This window comes from Saccostrea echinata, unplaced genomic scaffold (genome assembly GCF_033153115.1).
Source record: "Saccostrea echinata isolate AGI-Se365-2 ecotype Australia unplaced genomic scaffold, CSIRO_AGI_Sech_v1 ptg000002l, whole genome shotgun sequence".
In the NCBI taxonomy this organism is placed as follows: domain Eukaryota; kingdom Metazoa; phylum Mollusca; class Bivalvia; order Ostreida; family Ostreidae; genus Saccostrea; species Saccostrea echinata.
The window spans coordinates 9,731,217-9,755,235 of NW_026889751.1; the positions used below are offsets into that span (position 1 = coordinate 9,731,217).

The 24,019-nt window shown below is 33.6% G+C and overlaps 2 protein-coding genes across 2 annotated transcripts; both read left to right on the plus strand.

Annotated features, from left to right (window-relative positions):
• The first annotated feature begins 1,125 nt into the window (after positions 1-1,125).
• Positions 1,126-5,125, plus strand: LOC133172067 (uncharacterized). The gene is made up of 5 exons (XM_061306880.1): positions 1,126-4,061; positions 4,159-4,224; positions 4,300-4,518; positions 4,737-4,826; positions 4,910-5,125. Exons 1-5 carry the CDS (start codon positions 1,289-1,291, stop codon positions 5,050-5,052), a joined length of 3,291 nt encoding a protein of 1,096 aa, XP_061162864.1. The 5' UTR covers positions 1,126-1,288; the 3' UTR covers positions 5,053-5,125.
• Positions 5,126-6,033: 908 nt separating this feature from the next.
• On the plus strand, positions 6,034-20,238 carry LOC133172088 (arrestin domain-containing protein 3-like). Its single transcript, XM_061306899.1, has 7 exons — positions 6,034-6,272; positions 9,712-9,861; positions 9,981-10,201; positions 10,295-10,477; positions 10,617-10,799; positions 12,202-12,376; positions 19,750-20,238. The coding sequence occupies exons 1-7, from the start codon at positions 6,155-6,157 to the stop codon at positions 19,872-19,874; spliced, it is 1,155 nt and encodes a 384-aa protein (XP_061162883.1). The 5' UTR covers positions 6,034-6,154; the 3' UTR covers positions 19,875-20,238.
• The last annotated feature ends 3,781 nt before the right edge of the window (positions 20,239-24,019 follow it).

The window sequence follows — 24,019 nt, forward strand, 5'->3', positions numbered from 1 at the left end:
AGCCGTTAATATCGTCTCAAGATGACAATTATAGTTTTATTCAATTTTATTTAGAATTTTGATATTTGCACACTTTCGTAATGATCTAAATGGGTGATCATAGGATTTTATTTTACTCAGATTGGAACGATGAATTACGGTTGTAATCAGTAATTTCAAAGTAGGTATTAATTAAGCTATAATTTTCAATCACGATTATAGATAACGTTTATTTTAACAATGAATCAACGAAACATTTAGAATTTGAGTTTTGAATAATTATATAAGTATGCTCATTTCCGAGGGGTCTGTGTTTATTGGGGGGAGGGGGGGGGTTCAGTTCTTGCTTATTAACCACAGAAATTTGATCTCTTAAAATCCGGGGGGGGGGGGGGCGCTCCTCTAGATCTACGCATTCTACCTTATTGGGGAGAGGCACATTAAGTCGTTCGATTCTGTATCAACCATTGGAGAGATTTGACTTGGAGAGAAAATTAAACTTGTTTCAATTTATAGAAGAAGAGATATACTCGTAATTCACAAAAGATATATAATACCCTCATATAAAAGATAACATATAGAAAAGGTCATTTTTATAAATACATTGTAAATTACCGGGTTAATTGGCCAGCTTTAGTAGAAAGATGTTAATGAAATTTATATCACTGCATGGAAATGTCCAAAATTGTTAACGGGGGTTTATGTGGATCTGGTCAGTGAGTCGGAGAAACACTGTAGAGAAGGCTTTTTTTATGACAGTAAAGTAATTAAGTTTTAGTTTATCCTGTCAGGCATTCAATTACAACTTTCTTTTAAAACATATTTGGCGTGCAAACACCTTTAGAAATATAACAGCTAGTAGTAAGAGAGATTTAAATGTTTATTGAAAACAATTCCAATTTGGAAGAACAATGGAGTTACAAATTTATACATGTCCAAGACAAGGACTCGCTATTGAATATGCACATTCAGAATTAAATCCCTCCTATTATTTAAATCGTTTGTCCTATTATAGGAATATTGTGTATTTATTGTTCTCTGCTTTGGTATTCTTTGAGTTTCCGTCTAAAACAAAATGGTTTATACTTTTAAACATAGCCGTCAATCAGTGCCTCGCTTGATTACTCGCGTTGTGTAACTCGTGAAAGATTATCTGGGTATTAATTTACCCTCTGTCAACGAATAGTCAAACTTGATTAAGAACTAATAAATGGTAAGTCAGTTCATTGCAGGTGAAATGCACCGTGCATTTCACCGAACATTGGTCCTTGGCGAGTTCTTGAGTCCTTGACGAGGAAAATTCACAGAAATGGCTTGTGGAATTTCGTGTTTTTATGTACTTAGTGCATTATTGTCTACTTTTGGAAGTGTGTTCTCAGAATCCGAACTAAATGCCACTCAAGGTGATGATTTTGCCATAAGTGGTACGTGTGCATCGAAAATCTTGCACGGTTTACCTTCGAATTCGCTTTGGATGCTACGACAAGGCGAGGTTGATGGGTTAAAGGTCAAGGTTTACCGTGATCAAATGGCCAACAACACCACTGATTGGATGCTGGTTCGTGAAGATGCAGTACGAAACGTTCTTTTTTCTGTGAATACTTTCAATCCCATTGCACACTGGGCATTATCTGCTTCCTTTCCAATAAACGTCCTTTCGGTTTTGGAGAATCCAAGTAACTGTCTTGGTGATTTTCGAAGTGATGGTTTCCGTGTAAAGATCCGTCAGTTAGTGTTAAACCACATCCACGGCCATGTTTCAGAATCCATTAATCTATGTGCAAAGGAAGTTATGAATGTATCCGGGACTGCTGTTGAAATATTTAATTGCTGCACAAGAAATTCTAGTGGTGTTATATCATGTCAAGAAATACAGGAAGACGAGTTAGTAGAAATCTTCTTCGGTTTTATTTTCGTATTGAAGATATTACTTGTAATTTTTATTGAACGATGTATCCCTAAATCTCTGTATAGAAAACGACACTGCTACAAGGAATTCATATTTTCTCTGACAGCCCCTTTAGAAATTGAAATTACAAAGCGTTTTTCGACTCCACCTAATGTTTCTAAATTAAGAACTGTTAACCTAGGAACTGAGTACGTTTCCTGTGGTTATCAACATCGAATGAAGCTTGGAGAAAATCTCCACCGACTCTCTGACGTCATAGAGACCATGGAAATGAGTAAAACGGAGCACTTTAAGTTGAGGGCTGTTTGGTTTAAAGGGGATCCGGATCGTCTGGTTTGGAGAAATAAGGCTCCCGTAGGATTTTTTTCCTTTCTCTACCGCCGACTTTTTCAATGCAAATGCTACGTGCACGGACGCAAACAGAAAGTGCTTGAACATACAGAAGATAATGTTGATGATGAATATGTGTCTCTGCACAACTGCTGCAAACGCAAAATATCAAAGGATAGCACATGGGAGTCTTTTTTACGAAACATGATGCAAGTATTTGCAGCTCTTTTCGTATTCTGGATCCCAATAATTGCTATAACAGTGTACTGGGATTATGAAGAGGATTTCATTCAAAATAGAAAGGAAGCAGCAAAACATAATAATCTGACAATGATTCTGTCATTGTATTCCACAAAACTGATTTCTTTATCTTTTATTCACGGTTGTTACAGTCTCTATCAAGCATGTTTTGCTCTATGGTTTTTGCCATTGTTGATGCTGATTACCATAAGAATTACAACAGATGACACACTTTGGAAAAGGACCGTGTGGATCTTCGTAAGAAGTGTGGTTTATACGAAACATTTTTCCAATATCGGAATCAGTTGGGTGGCGTCTTTTCTACTGAGATCGTTCACCAGCAATGCTCTAACAGATGTTAATGCTATTCACATATTCTTGTGGGTGATTGTCAAGTTAACGTCCTTATTTATTGCCGTAGTTGTCCTTCTGTTTTGTAAGTTGTCTTCCATTAATCTGTTTTTGCAATTATTCTGGAGATTCTTGGGAGAAATTGTGAAATGCGTGAGGAAATCGAACGATGGGGACAAGCGAAGCGATATGGAGGACCTCGTTCTGGAAAAATCTAAAAACACACATGAGAAAAGTGTCCGAAGCTTTCTTAATCTTCCGTCGATCGAGGTTGGAGAAATAGACATAGGGGGTACAAGCTTCCCTCGATCTCCTTCTGCACGCTTTTGGTGGTGTATTATTTGCATTGGTTGGTTAGCATTCCTAATTTGTTCGATTCCAATCTTCATAGATATATCGTTTATCATTGTTGACATTTTAGTCCTTATCATATTATGTCTTGTAGCAAATATGCGACACTTGGCACAGTATTTTTTAATTGTACTTTTTACATTTCTTTATGCAAACATGTTTTTGAAACGTGTGGAACGAACATTTCAGCATTTTAACAATAAAGTTCAAAACTTTCTTTTGGAGAGACACACACGATCTCTAATCAGTAAAAACTTGCACGATGACACGATTCCGGATACTAACCGTTGTTACCAAGTAATACCAGGCAGAGGTTGTGGGAGGTGCGCTGCCTGTCATGTTTTTACTACTAGAAATGGTGTACCAAAATGGAAAGCCCGCCATTTAGTACAGTTTGTAGATGACAAAGGTGAACCTTGCATCCCAAAGAACTTCTTTTTTCAGACATGTTACATGAAGCACTTCGCTTGTCCTGGATCTCTTTCCAACCATTACTATGACGCCATGATTAAATCATTTCTTTTAGCAGTTTATATTGTAGTTGTAATTCTTATGGTTAAAGTTGTATATCCTAGTCTACCGTGGTGGGGTCATCTGTTGGTATACATTTTATGTGGATTTTTACCAATACTAATTTTGAAAATCTTTTTTGACGACCCCAAGCAGAACGAATATGATACAGCAGACGACATATTCAAACAGAAATTAGAACACGTCATTCGGGAATACAAACAGGAGTGGTCTATTATTGACTTGGAAATTTCACGTCGTGCAAAGTTGGATGAATCTATTACGTCAATTTTGGAAGGAAACGATGACGAAAACAACACCAAATGCTGGTTCCGAGCGCGAAGCAAAGCCTGTGTTTGCTTACACATTCCTAATAGAAAGCCAATCAACGGTATATCAATACATTCTAACAGTGAACATTGCCTGATATGTTTCAAATAAATATACTCAAATTAGTGTTAAAATTCTTTTATTTTAATTCAAAATAGTTGATGATACTATACAAACAGAATCTGTTCCACCGACACCAACAAGACGAACGCCATCAAGAAATGGTAATAAATCCCCAAGACATTGAATTTGTTTTGTTTTTAGATAGAGCAAGTTCATAATGCCTCTGATTTTTTCAGGTTTCAATGATTCCAGAATAATACGAGGTCAATGGAATGCAACCAGTAACTCTCCCAGACAGATTTCCAAATCTCTACAGACGTCTCCACAGTCGGCAAACAGACACCCATTGCTGAAGTCACTGAGTTCTTTCTCCGGAACTCACAATGAATCATGGGATACAATTGATGGCAGACCACCCACCAGGTCATCTTCCGGAAAACAGAAGAATTCCAGAGGTGAGAAGAGGTCTAAAATTTTATTTCCCTTATAATTCACATCTGATGAAAACACATATGTTTTTTAAAGGAAATATCGCGTTCTTCTGAATTTGGATTTAAAAAAAGATTTCACTTCTTTAAAATTCATTAGGGGAAATGTTAGTGGCGTGAGCCTTGTGGCCTCTAGGCCTCATGCTCTCTGGCTTTTGCTACATGAACTTGGTTTTTAATTTCAGTGCCGTCAGATGAAATAACACACGAAGGTTCAGAAATGATTAATTTCCTTCCTAAGTCATACCCCGGAGCATGCTGTGTCAACACTAAAGGTAACTTACCGGAACAGTCTAATTTTCTCAACTTCATATTAGATTTGTTTTCACGCCTTATTATATTTCTTTCTTTTTTCCAGATGATACTATAAGTATTGCAAGTACATTATCTAACCACTCGCATGACCAGCACCACCAAGAAACGATCTCTACCATATTAAAGAATATGAAGTTTCTCAACAGCGACAAGAGAGCCACGCAAACACTCGTCGCAGACGTGTAAATGACGTCATCATGTAGATGAGAGATGCAGTGTGTTTTGTGTCAATGTTTGTCTTCATAAAGTGATTGGAATCAATTGTACACTTAAATTGTCGTTGTTGTTTTTTACGCAGTAGTATACTTTGCAACTCAGAGACCAAATGTTGAATTTTGAGATTTTCTTTATTTCATATTTGATAGCAGACAATTGCCTTCCGTTAATGTTTTAGTACATATGCGCAGCTGTCTTACTCTCATTCTTGAATTATTAATTCTATTAAGAGTGAAACATAAGTGTGCAAAAGCCAACTATACTGCCTTTGACTCTACACGCGATGGAATGGCATTACGTACTAAGACACTTCTCTTTCACTTGATCTTGACGTAATCTGTAATTAACTATTTCCTTCAGAGGTCCTGATTGATGAACGTCTGTGTTGCCGCCATCGGTTTGACAGTCTTCACTAAGATAATTTGGGGTTAAGGGAAAATTGCACGTTATTCAAAATCAATTAATGACAGTTAATTGGTCAGAATCCAAAGGAATGAGATTTATTCTAAAAGATGTATATCAAAAAAAAAAAAAAAGGAAAATTAATCCCAAGCTTAAGCATTCATTAGACAAGAAAAATCAATCCCAAGCTAACGTTCTTTTCCAAAAGTTTAACAAAATTTCTTTTAAAAAATCTTCAAATTGTCATTGATGAATTTAAAATTACATATATTACTTGATAATAGGAAGCTGTCAACGTTTTCAGTTGAAAAAGCTTAATGTACGTAATATTTGTCTATTAACAGCTATGGGGAAAAAGATGGGAAAGATAATTTTTAATGCAAGTTTAATATCCGATTTTAAGCTCTCCCAAACTCTGCACACATTTCTATTTTAATGGAAACGTCAAGTCTGTAACAAGAAGGAACTGCATGCGGTTGGCCTTACGACGCTATGAGAGTTTTGTCGTCTGCGTTGTCTGGCCAAGCATGTGCTTCATCTGGCAGACGTTAGTAATTTTCTACGATCGTTTGTTATCTCCGACAAATTTACAACACCAGTAGCAGTGAGCGAAACATCAGAGAGCTCGTGTTTACATAGATGGAATACAAGAAGGTGATCTCAATGAAGTATGCCTAAACTTGCACGATTTTACATTAATTTTGGGAATCCGGTTGCCATTTATTACGCAGGACAAAATGTCCAAGGATACCTTAACGTTGAAGTTGACAAACCGTTAAATCTGCAATGTAAGTAAACTTAGAGTATAGTCTTAGTAAGTAAACTTAGAGTATAGTGTTATAGAAACGTCAGGGCGGATCCTAGCTGAATTTTCAGTTTAAGGGAAAGGAAGGGGGGGGGCGTGAAATTTGAACAAAAAAGTTTCAGGTTTCTCTTGCAAAACATGTTTATTTATATGAAGTCAGAGTTGGTTCAAAATGAAATGTTTTTGCATCATTATCAGGACTATATACTTCTAATTATTTATATATATATTTTCCCAGCATGTTAAATTTTGGGAACGAGTTGAACCCCTTATAATCCAACAGTTACAAATTAAATAGCTCTCTCCAGCCTTTCAAATAAAATTATCCAACGAATTGTATCAGTAATGCCATAGTGGAAATTGCAAGGATTTGATAAATTCAAAAGCTATTCTTTCTCGCTCTGAACCAATATAAACAATAATTAATTTGGGATCGAATACATTGCATTAACCAGTGTATAATTTTATTTCTACTTGTTGCAATTACAGCGTAAATTTTCAATGGTTGAATGAATCATTAAACATTAAGTTAATACGCATACGTTGGAGTAAAGTGAATCATGATGCTAATCGCAGATTTTTTTTTTTTATAGCTGTAGCATTTATTCATCGGAGATAGACACTGATAGAGCCATCAACTTACTCTGTTTTGCTCATTATATTGAATTTGTTTTCTCTTCGTAATAATATCCGAAGTTTGAAAATATGTTTTCTCACTTGTTTGTTAAGCTAATATCGTCTGTAATGACTTCTAATAGATGCATTATGGTGTAGTAATTTCTAAGCTGGTTTCTCTGAATCGGTTTCACTGTGAGCTCCAGTTTGCTAATTGATTGCAATTTATTTTTCTCAGAGGACCTCCGAGGAAAAATGTCTTGTACCTCCGAGGAAAAATGTCTTGTAGGAAATCACACAAACCTTTATCCCTGGGGAGATTTTGAATAATTTTCTGGCATTTCATGCCATAAACTTCCGTCTGTCTGTAAGTCTGAACAACAATAAGAAACCAGTCCGCATACAGATTGAATTATCCATGAGGAATTTACAAATAAAATCATCTAAATTGTAAAATAATTTGATTATCGGAAACAGTTCTGATGGTCACTTATATGCTAGAATTGCAAATGAAGCAACACAGTATCCGTGCTTATGGTAACTTCCCAAGTGGATTTTGAAACGGCGTAACCTTCAATTACATTTATAAGAGTTTTCGAAGCTCTACCGCAGCAGTACGCTTACAGTATTTTTTTTCAAGAAAATTGCGCATTAACTTAAAGGTATAGACAATGAAACCATTTGCAGAACAGAATATTTATTTCTAATTGAGAGCTCAAAACGGACAAATTTGATGAAATGATCACAACCGTAAAGAAAGACGTATGCCAGTGGATAGAATAAAAATATGTAACATTGCTCATTAAAATATTGATCCTACGACAATGTTTATCATTTTAGGTAAATAATTTATAATGTGTAAAATGATTAATTTAACATTTATCTTTAATAAATTTGCCCTCAGAATTAATAATTAATTTCCTTGTCTTCAGAGTCGAGTCATAGTATGTACATTTAGGTCTAGATTCCTTGTTGTTGGGGTTGATATAACGTTCAAAATAGATTTTATATTCAAGTTTATGTACTACTTTATCATTCATTTATTATCTTTCTATAAAATTTAAAACATTGCAAGGAGAACAAGATCTGGTTGTGAAACACTGATGTCCCCGTATGATAGCTCAAGGACAGGGTTAAAGTTTTACAAATGTAGGTCAAACTCCAAGGTCAAGAGTTCAAAAATATTGATACCCAAAAGAAAGGTCTTGTCACAAGGAATACACCTGAGAAATATATTAACCCTTAAACCAACTATTCAGAAAATATGGCCAAGGTTAAAGTTTTTCAAAAAGTAGGACACTCCAAGGTCAGTGTGTCATGGGGACAAAAATAATGATACCAAAGGAATAGTCTTGTCACAAGGAATGCCTAAGTGAAATAAGAAAACCTTTATTCAAAAGTTATAGGCAAAGTTAAAGTTTTTCAAATGTAGGTCAAACTCCAAGGTCATGAGGTAAGTTGTTACCCAAAGAAGGTCTTGTCACAAAGAATACATATGTGGTAAAGGAAAGTCCTAGCACCCACCATTAAAAAGTTATAGTCAAGGTTAAAGTTTTTCAGAAGAAGGTAAAGGTCGAAATGTCAAAATTATTAGTACCCATAGAAAGGTCTGGACACATGGAATACACATGTGAAACAAGTAAACACTAGCTCTAACTGTTCAAAAATTATGGCCAAGGTTAAAGTTTAGTAAATTTTTGGAAAAGTACGTCAAACTCCAAGGACAAGGGGTCAAATATGTTGGTACCCAAAGAAAGGTCTTGTCACAAGGAATTCACATGAAATCCTTAGCACCAACCATGCAAAAACTATGGACATTTTATTTGCGGACAAACAGATTAACAGACAGGCGGACGTACAGACCAAAAACTATATGCCCCCGAATCTTCGATTACAGGAGCATAAAAATTTCCTAAATCATGTTGTAAAGGACAAGTTTTGGTAACGGCCAAATCTGGCCCCTTATTTGATGTAAAAATCAGAACACAGTTAAAATTGGGATACTTTGTAGTTAAGAACTTAAAATGATGCTTGTTTTAAAACCAGCATTAATTTTGATTCAAAGCTTACACGGAGGTTACAAGAGGGTGAAGAAGTAGGACATTTTCCCGAATTTCCTCAATTCTGGTGGAATTTCGTCAAATTTGAGATGCTTTTCACTTCGGGAAACATAGAGAACAAGCTTGTCTATCTGAGATTTTTATACATGAAATGCATCTGATACTAGTGTTTGAAATATATAAATTTGGTAGATAGGCAAGCTTGTGCTCTATGTTTTATGAAACAAAATATGCTGTAAAATCGATGAAAATTTGCCTAAAAATGAGAAAATTCGGAAATTGACATATTTTCTGACCTTCCTGTGACCTTTGTGTATCCCATAACTTATAACCAATACTCATTTTGTGGCAGGGGTGACAACAGGTTTTTATTGATAAACTGTTGCATCATTCTAAAAGACACCCCAAACCAGGGGCCAAAAAGGGGTCTAAGCCTATCTTGTCCTTTGCATCTTCTCTTGCAACGTATTTCTGATCCTCTCCACTAATCACAAACAATTGGCCACGGAAAATAAATAAATTTAGGTTAATTTGAATTTGATGGCCATATTTTCCATAAATGAAAAAAAAAACGATGATTGAAACATACATATCAAATAGTTGTAGATAAAGGACTTCCACCATGAAGTAGTGTTTCAAGACTATTTTGAGGAAAGTTTGTTCTTTTCATTTGAGAAACAATTCGAAGCTACATTGGTTTGTCACACTAAATCTGAACATTATATTAAAATACTAAAAAAATTTAAGGTATCAGAGTGTATGTGAAAGGTGAAGCATTTGTCCACTGGACTGATCAGCGCATGCGTGGACCGGCTCCTTTGCGAACCCCTGGAACACGTCATCATTCGGCCCACGAAGAATACTTTGACTTCACAACTACAATCCTTGGGAACAATGGTATTGGGCAAAACCTAACATACATCATAAAATTGCTTCTACCGTTAAAATTTTAAAAAAAAAAAATCTATGTGTATATTTCGTTTATTGTATGTTTATCTTTCATGTTTTCCTTGCAGAAAACGATGCTCCAAAGTTAACTTTACTGCGAGGGAACTACTGTTATCCATTTCAGTTCCAGCTCCCTCAAAATCTTCCATCTTCATTTGAGGGGGAATATGGTCACGTAAGATACACCATTAAAGGGACCATTGAAAAACCAAAGAGATTTTCCCACGTGACTAAAACTGCCTTTTCTGTGATTGGTCCACTGGATTTGAACACCTTTCCACAAATAGACGTGAGTTCTACTAATCGGTTTTAAATGAGAGATATATTTTAAAAATCCAACAATTTAATAATATTTATTTAAAAGAAGGATTTCTCGTTTCAGTCTCCGACTGGCATGACGCTTACGAAAAATTTGTGTTGTTTGTGTTGTACGTCTGGTCCCATAAGCGCTTTTCTATCGCTTCCAAGAAGGGGATTTGTTCCAGGAGACATTATTCCTGTGACGATTGAAATCGAAAATCTGTCAAGTCGGAAAATAGCAAGTTCGTCCATAACACTTACAATGGTACATGTAATATAAATTGTATTGTGGTGCTCTGTAAGCTTTTCCTAGAGTTTTGTTCACAGTTGTATTGGTAAATGATTACAAAGAAAAAATACTTTATTTTGGTAACATCGAATTTCCATTCTCATTTTTATTTCAGACCACAAATTTCCACAGCTCTGATGAGTCTCGAACAGTGAGCACACAGATCGATAAAATCATTCATGGTTCTGTACCCCGGGGCACTACAAGCACGTGGGCAGACCAGGGGATCCCCCTTCCAGCTCTCCCTCCTAGTTTCCTGTTTGGGTGTAACATTATAGATATACAGTACAAACTAGAGGTACATATTAGGGGTGCGCATGATATATTTACTATATTTTTATTTAATATTATGATTCAGATCCAAAATAATAAAACAAAGTCCTCTTGTAGGTATTTGCATAAGGGCAAAAGAAAAAAGTTAAAGAAGCGTGAAGTTTATTTTTTTATATATATATATTTATTTATTAATGATTACAGTCAATGTTCGTGAATCTGGACGCTTGTGTTCCCAAGCAAATCGTCCAGATTGATGAATCATCTGGATTACTGAAGCGTACTTATATAATTATTAGATATGAATTCTATTCCCCACGAATTTCGTCCGGAAGGAGATTGGCGTCCGGACTACCAAGGCTCGACTGTACATATAAATACGTACAGCTTCTCTGTGTGATGCGCGATCCCGGTGTAAAATAAAAGTGATATTTTTCTACTTTGACGCAATATCGAGGCCGATTTGGACAATCCATTGACACTTTTATTGTTTCTGATTTTTATTTATTTCTAGCATATCTATTCAGATGCCAAAAAACCACATTGTTATTATGTAATATTTTGGAAATTGTAATTTGTATACAGTGTATATATATCTCAAAAACTACAGCAGATGTTCTGAAATGTTACGATTAAATTCTTTATGTAAAATCAGCCAAGAGTGTTCTAGAGAGAGGGCTGATCGATTATAATACTGAAAGTGCATCGGGAAGCATACGTCACTAAATGTTAAATTCGTTATGCAACATCACTAAGTCTTTAATTTGAAATATACATCACTGAGTCTAAGGTTAAATATATACTGTTCATCGTATATACATTAATGAGAATTCAATTCTAGGCCATCTACAAGATATTCTATTACATCAATGTATATATATATATATATATATATATATACATCACCGATATACAGTAAAACTCGTTTAAAAGGAAGTCTCTGGGACTTTTAATAACCAAGATTCCTTATAGCTGTATAAGGAATATAATGCGCAGTTTTTTCAGCGAAATTTCCTTATAAGCGAGTTTTCTTATAACTAGGTTCTACTGTATACTTGAACATCAGCGAGTCTTTTAAATTCTATTGATTGTGATGTCATGTTCTAAATTTTGAATTTACCGGGTGGGGGTTAATACGAAATTTAGATCATGTTCTAAATTTTGTATTTACTCTCACCCGAGGCCTGTTCAACAGAGCGAACGTTCGCGAGCGCTCGCCAAAATTCCTTATCTTTCCAACAGAAATGTTCGCGAGCGCTCGCGAACGTTCGCTCTGTTGAACAGGCCTCCGGTAAATTCAAAATTTAGAACATGACAGTGACATGAAATAAAGAAAACTTAAACTGCAGTCGGATATAATTTTAAAAGTGCGTTCATAATACATGAACATACTTGTTTCTTTCAAAATTAATATATTCTTGTTTTAGTTACGAGTAGATGCTGTTGGACCGTCTTTCGAGATGTATGTACCTCTAGAAATTATTGTTGGAACCGTGCCATTACGTTCTACCATGAGACCAATCCCACATTCGCCTCGACATGACTCAAGGTCACGGGGTCAACGATCCACGTCATCGCATGCTTCTTCGGAGCAGTATGCAGGTGATGAGAAAATTTGTTCTTTCTCCATTCTCTGGGATGCAGTCAGTCATAAAATTGTCAAAGAAATAAGCATAAAAATAATAAAATGAAATTTAAAAACAAGTGGGATAAATTTTCAAAGAGAGGGAGATTGGATATTGCTCGAAACGTATCTTTTTTGCATTTTCAAAAATGAAAAAAATGAATTAAATCATATCATTTTTATTGATTTTGAATTAAAATAATCAATCTTAACCAGAGAAAGCAGGTTAAACTTGGACTAAGAAAGCGGTGTTTCTCAGTAGAGCTACCAATTCGTTTATATATTTTAAAAACCCCTACTAATGTGTTCGGAACACTTTATTATACCCTCCGCAAACGAAGTTATGGGGGGGGGGGGTATATTGGAATCAGCTTGTCCGTCTGTCTGTCTGTCCGTCTGTCTGTAGACGAGATTTTGTCCGGACCATTTCTTGGAAACTGTTGCAAGGATTTGTCTGAAAATTTGTACACTTATTCTTTGCCGTATGAAGGTGCGCACCTGGTATTTTCATCATGATTGGATAATTTTTTTGCATTTTACAGGTGTTTTTTTTTTTCATTTTTATTATGTGGTTTTGTCCGGATCTGTTCCCAGAGACTATTGCATAGATTTGTATTAAAATTTGTACACTTATTATTTACCATATGAAGATGTGCACCTGGTATTTTCAACATTATTTGGTAATTTTTCTGCATTTAACAGGTGTTTTTTTTCATTTTTATTGACTTAGTCATTTCGGGTTCATGTCTAAGTTTGAGACTTAGAATCTAGAACATCTGTACAAAAATGTGAACTACAGCTTAAACTACTCATTAGAAATAAAAAAAAAATCACAAAGTATTAAAAACAGTTTTTACATTACACAGCAGATAGTGTAAATCCATTTGTCCCTTGGGAGTAATGAGTGGACATGCATCCAGTTAAAGATTAATTAATGAGTTCAGTGTGGGAAGCTGTTGGGGCATCTCTGATCAAGCAGGTCTTATCTATATCTCCTGGGAATTGGGCAGAAAGAAACAAAGATCTCTGTTGTCTAAGTCTCTTAATAATTTATGTCTGTCAAAATACATAGTTACTGGAACCAGGCTTTTATTTTTAAAATGAGTTTGATATAAAGGTATTAAGATCAATTTGATTTTGTATAATTAATTATGATATTTTTTTTCAACAATCAATTTGCAGAGTGTCATGTCTCACAAAGATGACATATAGTTGCAAACTATTTTTTCAATGTAATAAAAAACACTGTAATTACTAGCGTGTGACTAGTATTGGTGTTTTATTAGGCTGCACCTTAGTTTCATTCATTTAAAAAAATATAATGAGTAATTAAATTTTCAGTCTAAATGTTTAAGCAAATTGTGAACACATCTCACATCTAAAAAACATTAGTGATTTGGTATCTTCTCTGAAAAACTCAGCGGGGGGTATTTGTCCCTTTTGGACAGTTCTAGTTTTTCGGTGTTCTGCAAATTATAAAATCCGAGGCGTTCTCAGTAGCTCTCACAGTAGCTCCGGCGAGATCTAGCGAGACTACAACGAGATAAGGTGAATTATTCACGGAAATGTGGCTAAGAAGTGACTAGCACGTGGAGACATGTAAACAGAAAAGTTATCTTGCGTTTCATTTTTCACCACTGAATAATATATGTAAAAATGTATTTTAATCTCTCCTGAATTCATTCAAACGTCAATAAGTATTCTTCATTGCATTATTTTCTGCACTTATGTATTAAAATTTCTTTTTGGACAAACATGCTTGCATGTGAAATGGGACTATATTTTTTGGCGTCAGAGTACATGTAGCAAATAGCTTACTCTGAATGAGTTGAATTGCATTGTGGGTTACTATGGATACTACAGGAATTTTACGCTTGAAAAAAAAAAACCCAAGGCGATCGAAAAGGCACATAGGACATTTTTTTTTCGTGCTGTCCTTTTTTATTCTATTATTTCCATTCTCACAATTACAAACAATTCATTTGTAACACGTTTAATAAACGTGGAATTCTAGGTTTCTCAAAGTCATACTCTAACTAAGACGATTTTCATCTGCATTCCTTTGTTGTACTATCGGTGAATACAATTGTCAGGTGGGTTCCCTGACCAAAGCAGATGATCGCGGGTCCATTTAACTGTTGAAATGCCTAAGGGATGCTGGTCGTTTTCCTTAACTTTGAAACGCTAGTGTTCTGAACGTGGCACAGAGTACATTTTTCATACGCATTTTCTAGTTAACAACGGAGCAACAAATTACAAACGCCCGTGGCATCTTTCATAGTTTCTACTCTTTGTATTTTTTCATATAAACATTTTTTTTTTTTTGCAATCCATTTGATATCGATCATACAATGAAGCGCATTGAAGTAGTAAAATTCTCCATTTAAATGGAACGTTTTGAGCTTTTTTAGAACATTGATTGTCATATAATGACACGCCTATTTCTTTGTAAAGTTAAAACAACGCTCAAATGGTTCTCATGGATATGGATATATGCAAAACATCCCGAGGAAAATTGGAGTGTCGAGTGAAGTTCTTTAATTGCAAGCTAATTAATTTTGCTTTTAAATAAAAATATGACTGTCCTACAATACATTGAATTTTAATGCTTGATGTACTGTCTAATTAAAACATACTTGGTCAATTTTTACTATTAGGCAAAACAGTGAAAAAAAAATATAAACTTTCTTGTTTGACTGATGAGTGAATATTTTGAGACTCAAACAAAGCGCCGATGACTTTGTAGAACAATCAAAGACGCTTTTCAATACTGCTTAGCAGTACTTGTTTAGTGAGATAAACTCACACTAAGTCCTTTACACGCGACATTACCCGTAACCGTTATTTACTCTGACTGTAACACATGGTCATTTGTGAAAGTCTCTCTAACGTCTTATATATAGTATACAAACCTGTTACTCGTTAGCATTGCTTGAACATTTACATAATATAAAGCAGAAATCGATGATCGTTTTGTCTACGTTGTTCAAAGGGACATAATTTGAATTATCGAACTTTGAAACAGAACTTACATTATGCAAATTTCCAAATAAACATTCAATCACAAGGACAAATTGTATATAAAAGCTGTCTTTGGAGGGTGGATGGTGGGGAATATTTCTAATACATTGACAAGTAAAATAATTGTGCTTATTTAAATATAAGTAGAATTACACCATACTGCACTCTGCTGCAATACAATGCGATACATTGTGATGCCTGCCAAATTGTTCAGTCAAAATTAACTTAGTCAATTTTTTTTTTCTTAATTGAATTTAAAAACTGATTGAATACACACACTCTTTTTTTTCATTTTATCATTTGAGAAAAATAGGTTTCAAAACAGACTAGAGAGCATTTCTTTTATTCTTATATTCTTAAATATTTGTTTTCTTTGATATGAATCAAAATTAACAATCAGTAATTAAGTCGAAAGACTTTCGTAAAGTTACGTGTTGCTGGTTGTTTTTTTTGTTTTTGTTTTTGTTTGTTTGTTTTTTTTTTTTTTTATCGAACGACTAGTTTGGGTATGCGCAAAAGATCCAATAGAAATGAACACTCCTTTTTGACTGATGAGGGGATTTTTTTGTTTGAAAGAGAATTTATACTGTTTACCATAATAAGAATTTAACTGCATTTTATTGCACTGCACTACAATGCAATGTCAATCAATAAAACGAAGTCTATTTTTGTTTTACATTATGGTATTGAAAATAAGGTGTAAATTAACATATTTTCTAATATATTTTTTATTTTTTTAATTTAAGTTTTGAAAACAGACTGGATGGAATATTTTCATTCACATTTTCTTGTATGATTGTTTTCTTTCATACGAAAGTAAATGAACAATGCAGTAATAATGTCGAAGGATTTTTCGACAAATTTTGTCATTGCTGTTTATTACTTTATGCAACATCTAGTTTGGGTATATGAAAGATTGAAAAAGAGAGAAATCTCGTGTTTGACTGATGAGTGTAAATTTTGAGAGTGATGCAGATAAGCACCAGGAAGGATAAACAGAATATATTCTGATAACAGTACTTAGAGCTAAGTTCTCGTCAAAGAACAGTTACTTTTGCTGATTTTTTTTTATTGAAAGACTGATATGGATATATGCGAAACATCCCGAGGAAAATTGGAGTGTCGAGTGAAGTTCTTTAATTGCAAGTTAATTAATTTTGCTTTTAAATAAAAATATAACTGTCCTACAATACATTGCATTGTAATGCTTGATGTACTGTCTAATTAAAACATACTTGGTCAATTTTTATTATTAGGCAATTCAATTCAATTCAATTTATTCACTCAAAAACCATGTAAATGGTAAATGAGGTACATAAACATATATACATATAATACAGTGAGTCAAGGAAAAGGTGAGATTAATTCAGCTAGCTAGGGAGAACAGACCATACTTTTAATCTTAGTAATAAATGTACATAATTTTTTCAAAGAATCAACATCATTTTGGCACATATCATAACTTCACAATACTTCATAGTGTTGAATATTTTGAAAGTCAAACAAAGCGCCGATGACTTTGTAGAACAATCAAAGACGCTTTTCAATACTTCTTAGCATGTTTTGTGAGATAAACTCACACTAAGTCCTTTACACGCGACATTACCCGTAACCGTTATTTACTCTGACTGTAACACATGGTCATTTGTGAAAGTCTCTCTAACGTCTTATATATAGTATACAAACCTGTTAGTCGTTAGCATTACTTAAACATTTACATAATATAAAGCAGAAATCAATGACCGTTTTGTCTACGTTGTTCAAAGGGACATAATTTGAGTTATGGAACTTTGAAACAAAACTTACATTATGCAAATTTCCAAATAAACATTCAATCACAAGTACAAATTGTATATAAAAGCTGTCTTTGGAGGGTGGATGGTGGGGAATATTTCTAATACATTGACAAGTAAAATAATTGTGCTTGTTTAAATATAAGTAGAATTACACCATACTGCACTCTGCTGCAATACAATGTGATACATTGTGATGCCTGCCAAATTGTTCTTTGATATGAATCAAAATTAACAATCAGCAATTAAGTCGAAAGACTTTCGTAAAGTTACGTGTTGCTTTTTTTTTTTTTTTTTTTTTTTTTTATCGAATGACTATTTTGGGTATGCGCAAAAGATCCAATAGAAATGAACACTCCTTTCTGACTGATGAGTGGATTTTTTTGTTTGCAAGAGAATTTATACTGTTTACCATAATAAGAATTTAACTGCATTTTATTGCACTACAATGCATTGTCAATCAATAAAACGAAGTCCATTTTTGTTTTACATTATGGTATTGAAAATAAGGTGTAAATTAACATATTTTCTGATTTTTTTTTTTTTTTTTTTTTTAAGTTTTGAAAACAGACTGGATGGAATATTTTCATTCACATTTTCTTGTATGATTGTTTTCTTTCATACGAAAGTAAATGAACAATGCAGTAATAATGTCGAAGGATTTTTCGACAAATTTTGTCATTGCTGTTTATTATTTTATGCAACACCTAGTTTGGGTATATGAAAGATTGAAAAAGAGAGAAATCTCGTGTTTGACTGATGAGTGTAAATTTTGAGAGTGATGCAGATAAGCACCAGGAAGGATAAACAGAATATATTGTGATAAAAGTACTTAGAGCTAAGTTCTCATCAAAGAACAGTTACTTTTGCTGATTTTTTTTATTGAAAGACTGATATGGATATATGCGAAACATCCCGAGGAAAATTGGAGTGTCGAGTGAAGTTCTTTAATTGCAAGCTAATTAATTTTGCTTTTAAATAAAAATATAACTGTCCTACAATACATTGCATTGTAATGCTTGATGTACTGTCTAAATAAAACATACTTGGTCAATTTTTATTATTAGGCAAAACAGTTAAAAAAAAATTTCTTGTTTGACTGATGAGTGAATATTTTGAGACCCAAACAAAGCGCCGATGACTTTGTAAAACAATCAAAGACGCTTTTCAATACTGCTTAGCAGTACTTGTTTAGTGAGATAAGCTCACACTAAGTCCTTTACACGCGACATTACCCGTAACGTTATTTACTCTGACTGTAACACATGGTCATTTCGTGAAAGTCTCTCTAACGTCTTATATGTAGTATACAAACCTGTTAGTCGTTAGCATTACTTAAACATTTACATAATATAAAGCAGAAATCAATGACCGTTTTGTCTACGTTGTTCAAAGGGACATAATTTGAGTTATGGAACTTTGAAACAAAACTTACATTATGCAAATTTCCAAATAAACATTCAATCACAAGTACAAATTGTATATAAAAGCTGTCTTTGGAGGGTGGATGGTGGGGAATATTTCTAATACATTGACAAGTAAAATAATTGTGCTTGTTTAAATATAAGTAGAATTACACCATACTGCACTCTGCTGCAATACAATGTGATTCATTTTGATGCCTGCCAAATTGTTCAATCAAAATTATCTTAGTCAATTTTTTTTTCTTAATTGAATTTAAAAAACTGATTGAATACACACACTCTATTTTTCATTTTATGCTTTGAGAAAAAAAAGGTTTCAAAAACAGACTAGAGAGCATTTCTTTTATTCTCATATTCTTAAATATTTGTTTTCTTTGATATGAATCAAAATTAACAATCAGTAATTAAGTCGAAAGACTTTCGTAAAGTTACGTGTTGCTGGGGTTTTTTTTATCGACTAGTTTGGGTATGCGCAAAAGATCCAATAGAAATGAACACTCCTTTTTGACTGATGAGGGGATTTTTTTGTTTGAAAGAGAATTTATACTGTTTACCATAATAAGAATTTAACTGCATTTTATTGCACTGCACTACAATGTCAATCAATAAAACGAAGTTCATTTTTGTTTTACATTATGGTATTGAAAATACTGCCAATTTTATTTATAAAATCGGTTCTACCCTATAACCTTAGAATGGGTCAACCTACACCACGTGTCTTGAATTTAAATCACAATAACATTAGTAGGGGTGTTAAAGTGCTTCCAAAAAATACTGTAGATCACCAAATTTTGCGACAGCTTATTTTTGCTAGATAGTTATTTGGTATTTATGAGCTAGGAAAAAATCCAGGAATTTGGTTACTATTGGTAATAATCTTTAATAATACAAATATACGCAAACGAAATAATTAAGAGGAAATAAAGTTCTCGCGAATAAAAATGATTTACGGTAAATAAATATAAATAAAATCAATCTCTGGAAAAACTCTACCTGTAAAGATGTAGAGTGAGACAGCGCGCAAGGCCCCCTGTGGTTGCTTAATCAAATTAGATTCCAAAAACTTCTACCTTGTAAAGGGATTACTTACCAATTATTAATCTCTATTTATAGTATCATTGACCTATATGGAGTCCCGGCTGGGAGGGGTCTGTATAAAGGAAGAAGATGACCCTGAAGACATGAAGGGGGATCACCACTTCTCTCCCGTCTATCCATATTACATATGGACTGACTGAAGCAGATTGAAGAAGATACACGTCCGCTTTACATTTGATATCTTGTCATAGTGCTACACTGTGTTGTATGACGGAAGACCGAAGTGCTACATACTATATACCTTAATCCTATACTGGTGACAAGGGAAGAGTAAAAACCAGGAGTGATTATTCTATTCCATTCTTCTTTTTCGTCTCAAATAAGATGCGATGTCTTTTTCTAACAGATGATACTGTATATATATGAGAGAAGAATAGGGTATTTGCTTTGCTGTATTATCAATACTCAGTCGACATTTCACTCATCTCATCCCTCGAAAAGGGGTATATATATATTTTTTCATTTACTCATTGTAAGAGAATAAAGGTGTACAAATCTCAAAAAGTGTTGTTTTATGCTAGTTGGCTTTTGAATGTTGTTTAACGCCGTCCCTCTCGAGAATTTTTCACTCATATGGAGACGCCACCACTTGCCGGTGGAGAGCTGCAAATTTGTCCCATACTCGGCACTTACGGCCATTGAGCAGTGAGGGATCTTTTTCGTGACAAAACCTACTGCGACACGGGACCTCGGTTTATACGGTCTCATCCGAAGGATGCTAGTTGGTAGTATACAGGAAATACCACAATGATGAGTACATAAAGTGCAGCTTATGTTACTAAGCAAATCATCCGGGTTAATGAAGAACCCTGATGAATGAATCGTAGATTTTATAATGAGAATGTAAATGTTAATTCCGATTCCCACAGTGTAGCATGGGTTAAAAATGAAGTAAAAAGAATACTTGTTGACCAAAATATCCAAAACCGGAAAAGTAATGTTTATAATTCATCCAAGGGTGTTAATTATCGAATTTATAAAGAAATACTTGAACCAGAAAGATATCTTGTTAATATGCCTCGAAAATTTTCAACTTTGCTATGTAAATTTAGATGTAACAATTTTAAACTCCCTATTGACACTGGGAGATGGAATGGTCTCCCAGGAGAACAAAGGATTTGTACTTTATGTGATCTTATTAAGATTGGTGATGAATTTCATTATGTTTTTGAATGCACACGAAAAGAAATTAAAGAGGCTAGGTTAAAATATATTTCAAAATATCTCATATGCAGACCAATTATAGAGAAATTTAAACAACTTTTTCAACAAAAAACTGTTCAATATTGAAAAAATTATGCAAATTTTTGTTGATTGTTAAACAAATTATAGATGGAAATAATTGATTTGAATCTTAACATGATATTTTGTACCATTTATTATAAATGTATTATATTCTTTTTCTTGTGTTTGTATCTTATCCTACCTCCTCTCTACAATGTATGTTTGTACATTTATGAGAATAAAATCATTGTCACAGATTTTGTCCGGGAGGTGTTAGAGAAGCATCTGGACCATTGGCTGCCAGACAAGTTCAAATTTACAAGGTCAATAAAAGCAATAAAAATTCTGAGTATCATTTTCGTTTGAGACTAACACGTTGACCACTACAGTACACAACTTCTGATGAAAAGTGGCATTTAAATCATGTTTGTGATATGACCCTTGACTAAATTGACTTCGAGTATTTCTCGGAAAGATGGAAATGTTATGTCATAAAAGTGAATTTTTAAGGTATAGTGAGTCTTTGCTCCATGTTTCTATTAACCAAAAAATGTGTATTTTTATGAAAACTTCAAGGAAAAATGAAATGAAGGCCCACTCATATAAAAAAAATGTGTTATAGTATAAAAAAAGAAGAAGATCCTTTTAGCCCTCTTCAGTGTGTGTATGCTATTTCATAGGTAAATAATTTCAATCTTTGTGAGATTTTTGCAAATTGTGGAGATTTTACATAGAGTATACTTTAATGTTAGATGAAATATCGAAGAAAATTTTGTTATAATTGAAGTTTAACTTTTCACCTTCATGTTTCTCTAGCCTTGTTCGCCCATCTTCCTTTAATTCATTATTACAAATTAAATCCATTACAACAGATTTGTTGAATTCATTATAACCAAAAATTTGTTACAACAGATTACATTTGTTTATATGAATTCCAAAATTTGTTATAACAATTACCAGGTAAACTGTTTAACTGAATGTGACATTAGGGCCTACAGAAAAAAATTTGTGAATTAAATATAACAAATTGTAGAATTCATTTAAAGGGATTCATTTTGATATAACAAATTATCTAATTTGTTTAAATGAATTCAATTCTGTTATAACAAGAATTTGTTTTAATGAATTTTATTATTTTTAACAGTTGTGAATTCATTGTAACAAATTCAACAAAGGACAAGGTATGGTAACAGCTGAATCTGCCCCCTTATTTGACGTAAAAATTAGACTGCAGTTAAAATTGTGATAGTTTGTAGTTAAGAACTTAAAGTGATGCTTGTTTTAAAACCAGCACTAATTTTGATTCAAAGCTTACACGGAGGCCACAAGAGAGTGCAGAAGTAGGACATTTTCCCGAATTTCCTCATTTCTGTTGATATTTTGTCAAATTTGAGATACTTTACACTTCCGGAAACATAAAGCACAAGCTTGCCTATCTGAGATTTTTATATATAAGATAATCTGATACTAGTGTATGAAATATATAAATTTGGTAGATAGGCAAGCTATGTTTTCTCAAACAAAATGTGCTGTAAAATCGACAAAAATTTGCATAAAAATTAGAAAATTCGGAAATTGACATATCTTCTGACCTTCCTGTGACCTCTGTGTATCCCGTAACTTAGGACCAGTACTCATTTTGTGGCAGGGGTGACAACAGGTTTTTATTGATAAACTGTTGCATTATTCTAAAAGACACCCTAAACCAGGGGCCAAAAAGGGTCTGAGCCTTGTCCTTTGTTCGATTAAATTTGTTATAACAAAATCAAAAATTGTTATTAATAATGAATTAAATTTATTTTAACAAAGTTGACAATTCGTTATATCAAATTTAAAAATATTTGCTGATAGGTCCTAAATGAGCTTCCTTAGAAATATGATCATATTAAGATTAAATCAATCATTATCTTTCACTGATGAAAAGCATTTCAGCTTTCTTTCTCCTTTATTCAGCTAAATTTAATTTTTTCCATGAAAACAGCATCAGGCAAGTTGTATCCCCCCTTTAATATTGTTTATACAGAACTATATACATTTACTTGAAGAATGAAAGAAAAAGTGAGCAAGCTCACATACCCCACGCTCCCCCAAAACTCGACAATGCAACACGTAATGAATGGCACAGTGCATTTTAAATACACAGTATAATTCAAAAAGGGGCATTACTTGCAAAAAATCATCACATCATAACTTCTTGCATATAAGGACATTCAAATCTTTGTATGTTACAAATTTAATTGGGCTGAAGTTTCTAGATAAATAACTGAATCAAAAATTTTTGGTAATATACAAATCTATACAATTGTGTCTTAAATACCTACAAAGTTTCAGGAAATTCAGTGCAGGAGTTATGCTGTCAAACTGTTATTTAAATTCCTCAGTGACTTCGATTTGTTAATGGTTGTAAGTCCATGTCCAACACATGACAATTTACACATTTAAATAATTGATGGAAACAAAATTAAAATGTAGTCATATGAATTTGTTTATATAGTGTACTTATGAAATTATTTAAGGCAAAGCACCAATTTGAGGGGTGGGGGTGGGGGTGGGGGTGAGAACTATCCAAGATTTTGTGTGTGTGTGTGTGTGTGTTAAATCATTAATGTTTTGATCTCAAAATCGATAGGGGTCTTTTAAGATCATAAAATATTTCACATAAAATTTCATTACAAAAGTTGATTCCAGTGGATTTCCTTATTACCTAGCTTAGAAGTTTCTTCAATAAAAGGCAAAGCTCTTAAGGCAAAAATAATGGAATTGGAATTTCCTGGTAATATGCATATCTACACACTGTGTACTAAATATCTGCAAAGTTTAACCAAATTCTGTGCAGCGGTTTAAGAGGAGTTGCGCTGAAAACTGTTCATCTCCATATTCAAGATACGGCCAAAAATCTAAGTTGAAAAGTGCTGAAATTCCCAGAAAAAATAAAGGAATCAGAATTTCATGGTAATATGCACATCTACACATAATGTGCTTAATATCTGCAAAGTTTGACGAAATTCTGTGCAGCGGTTTAAAAAGGAGTTGCGCCGACAAACTGTTCATCTCTATATTC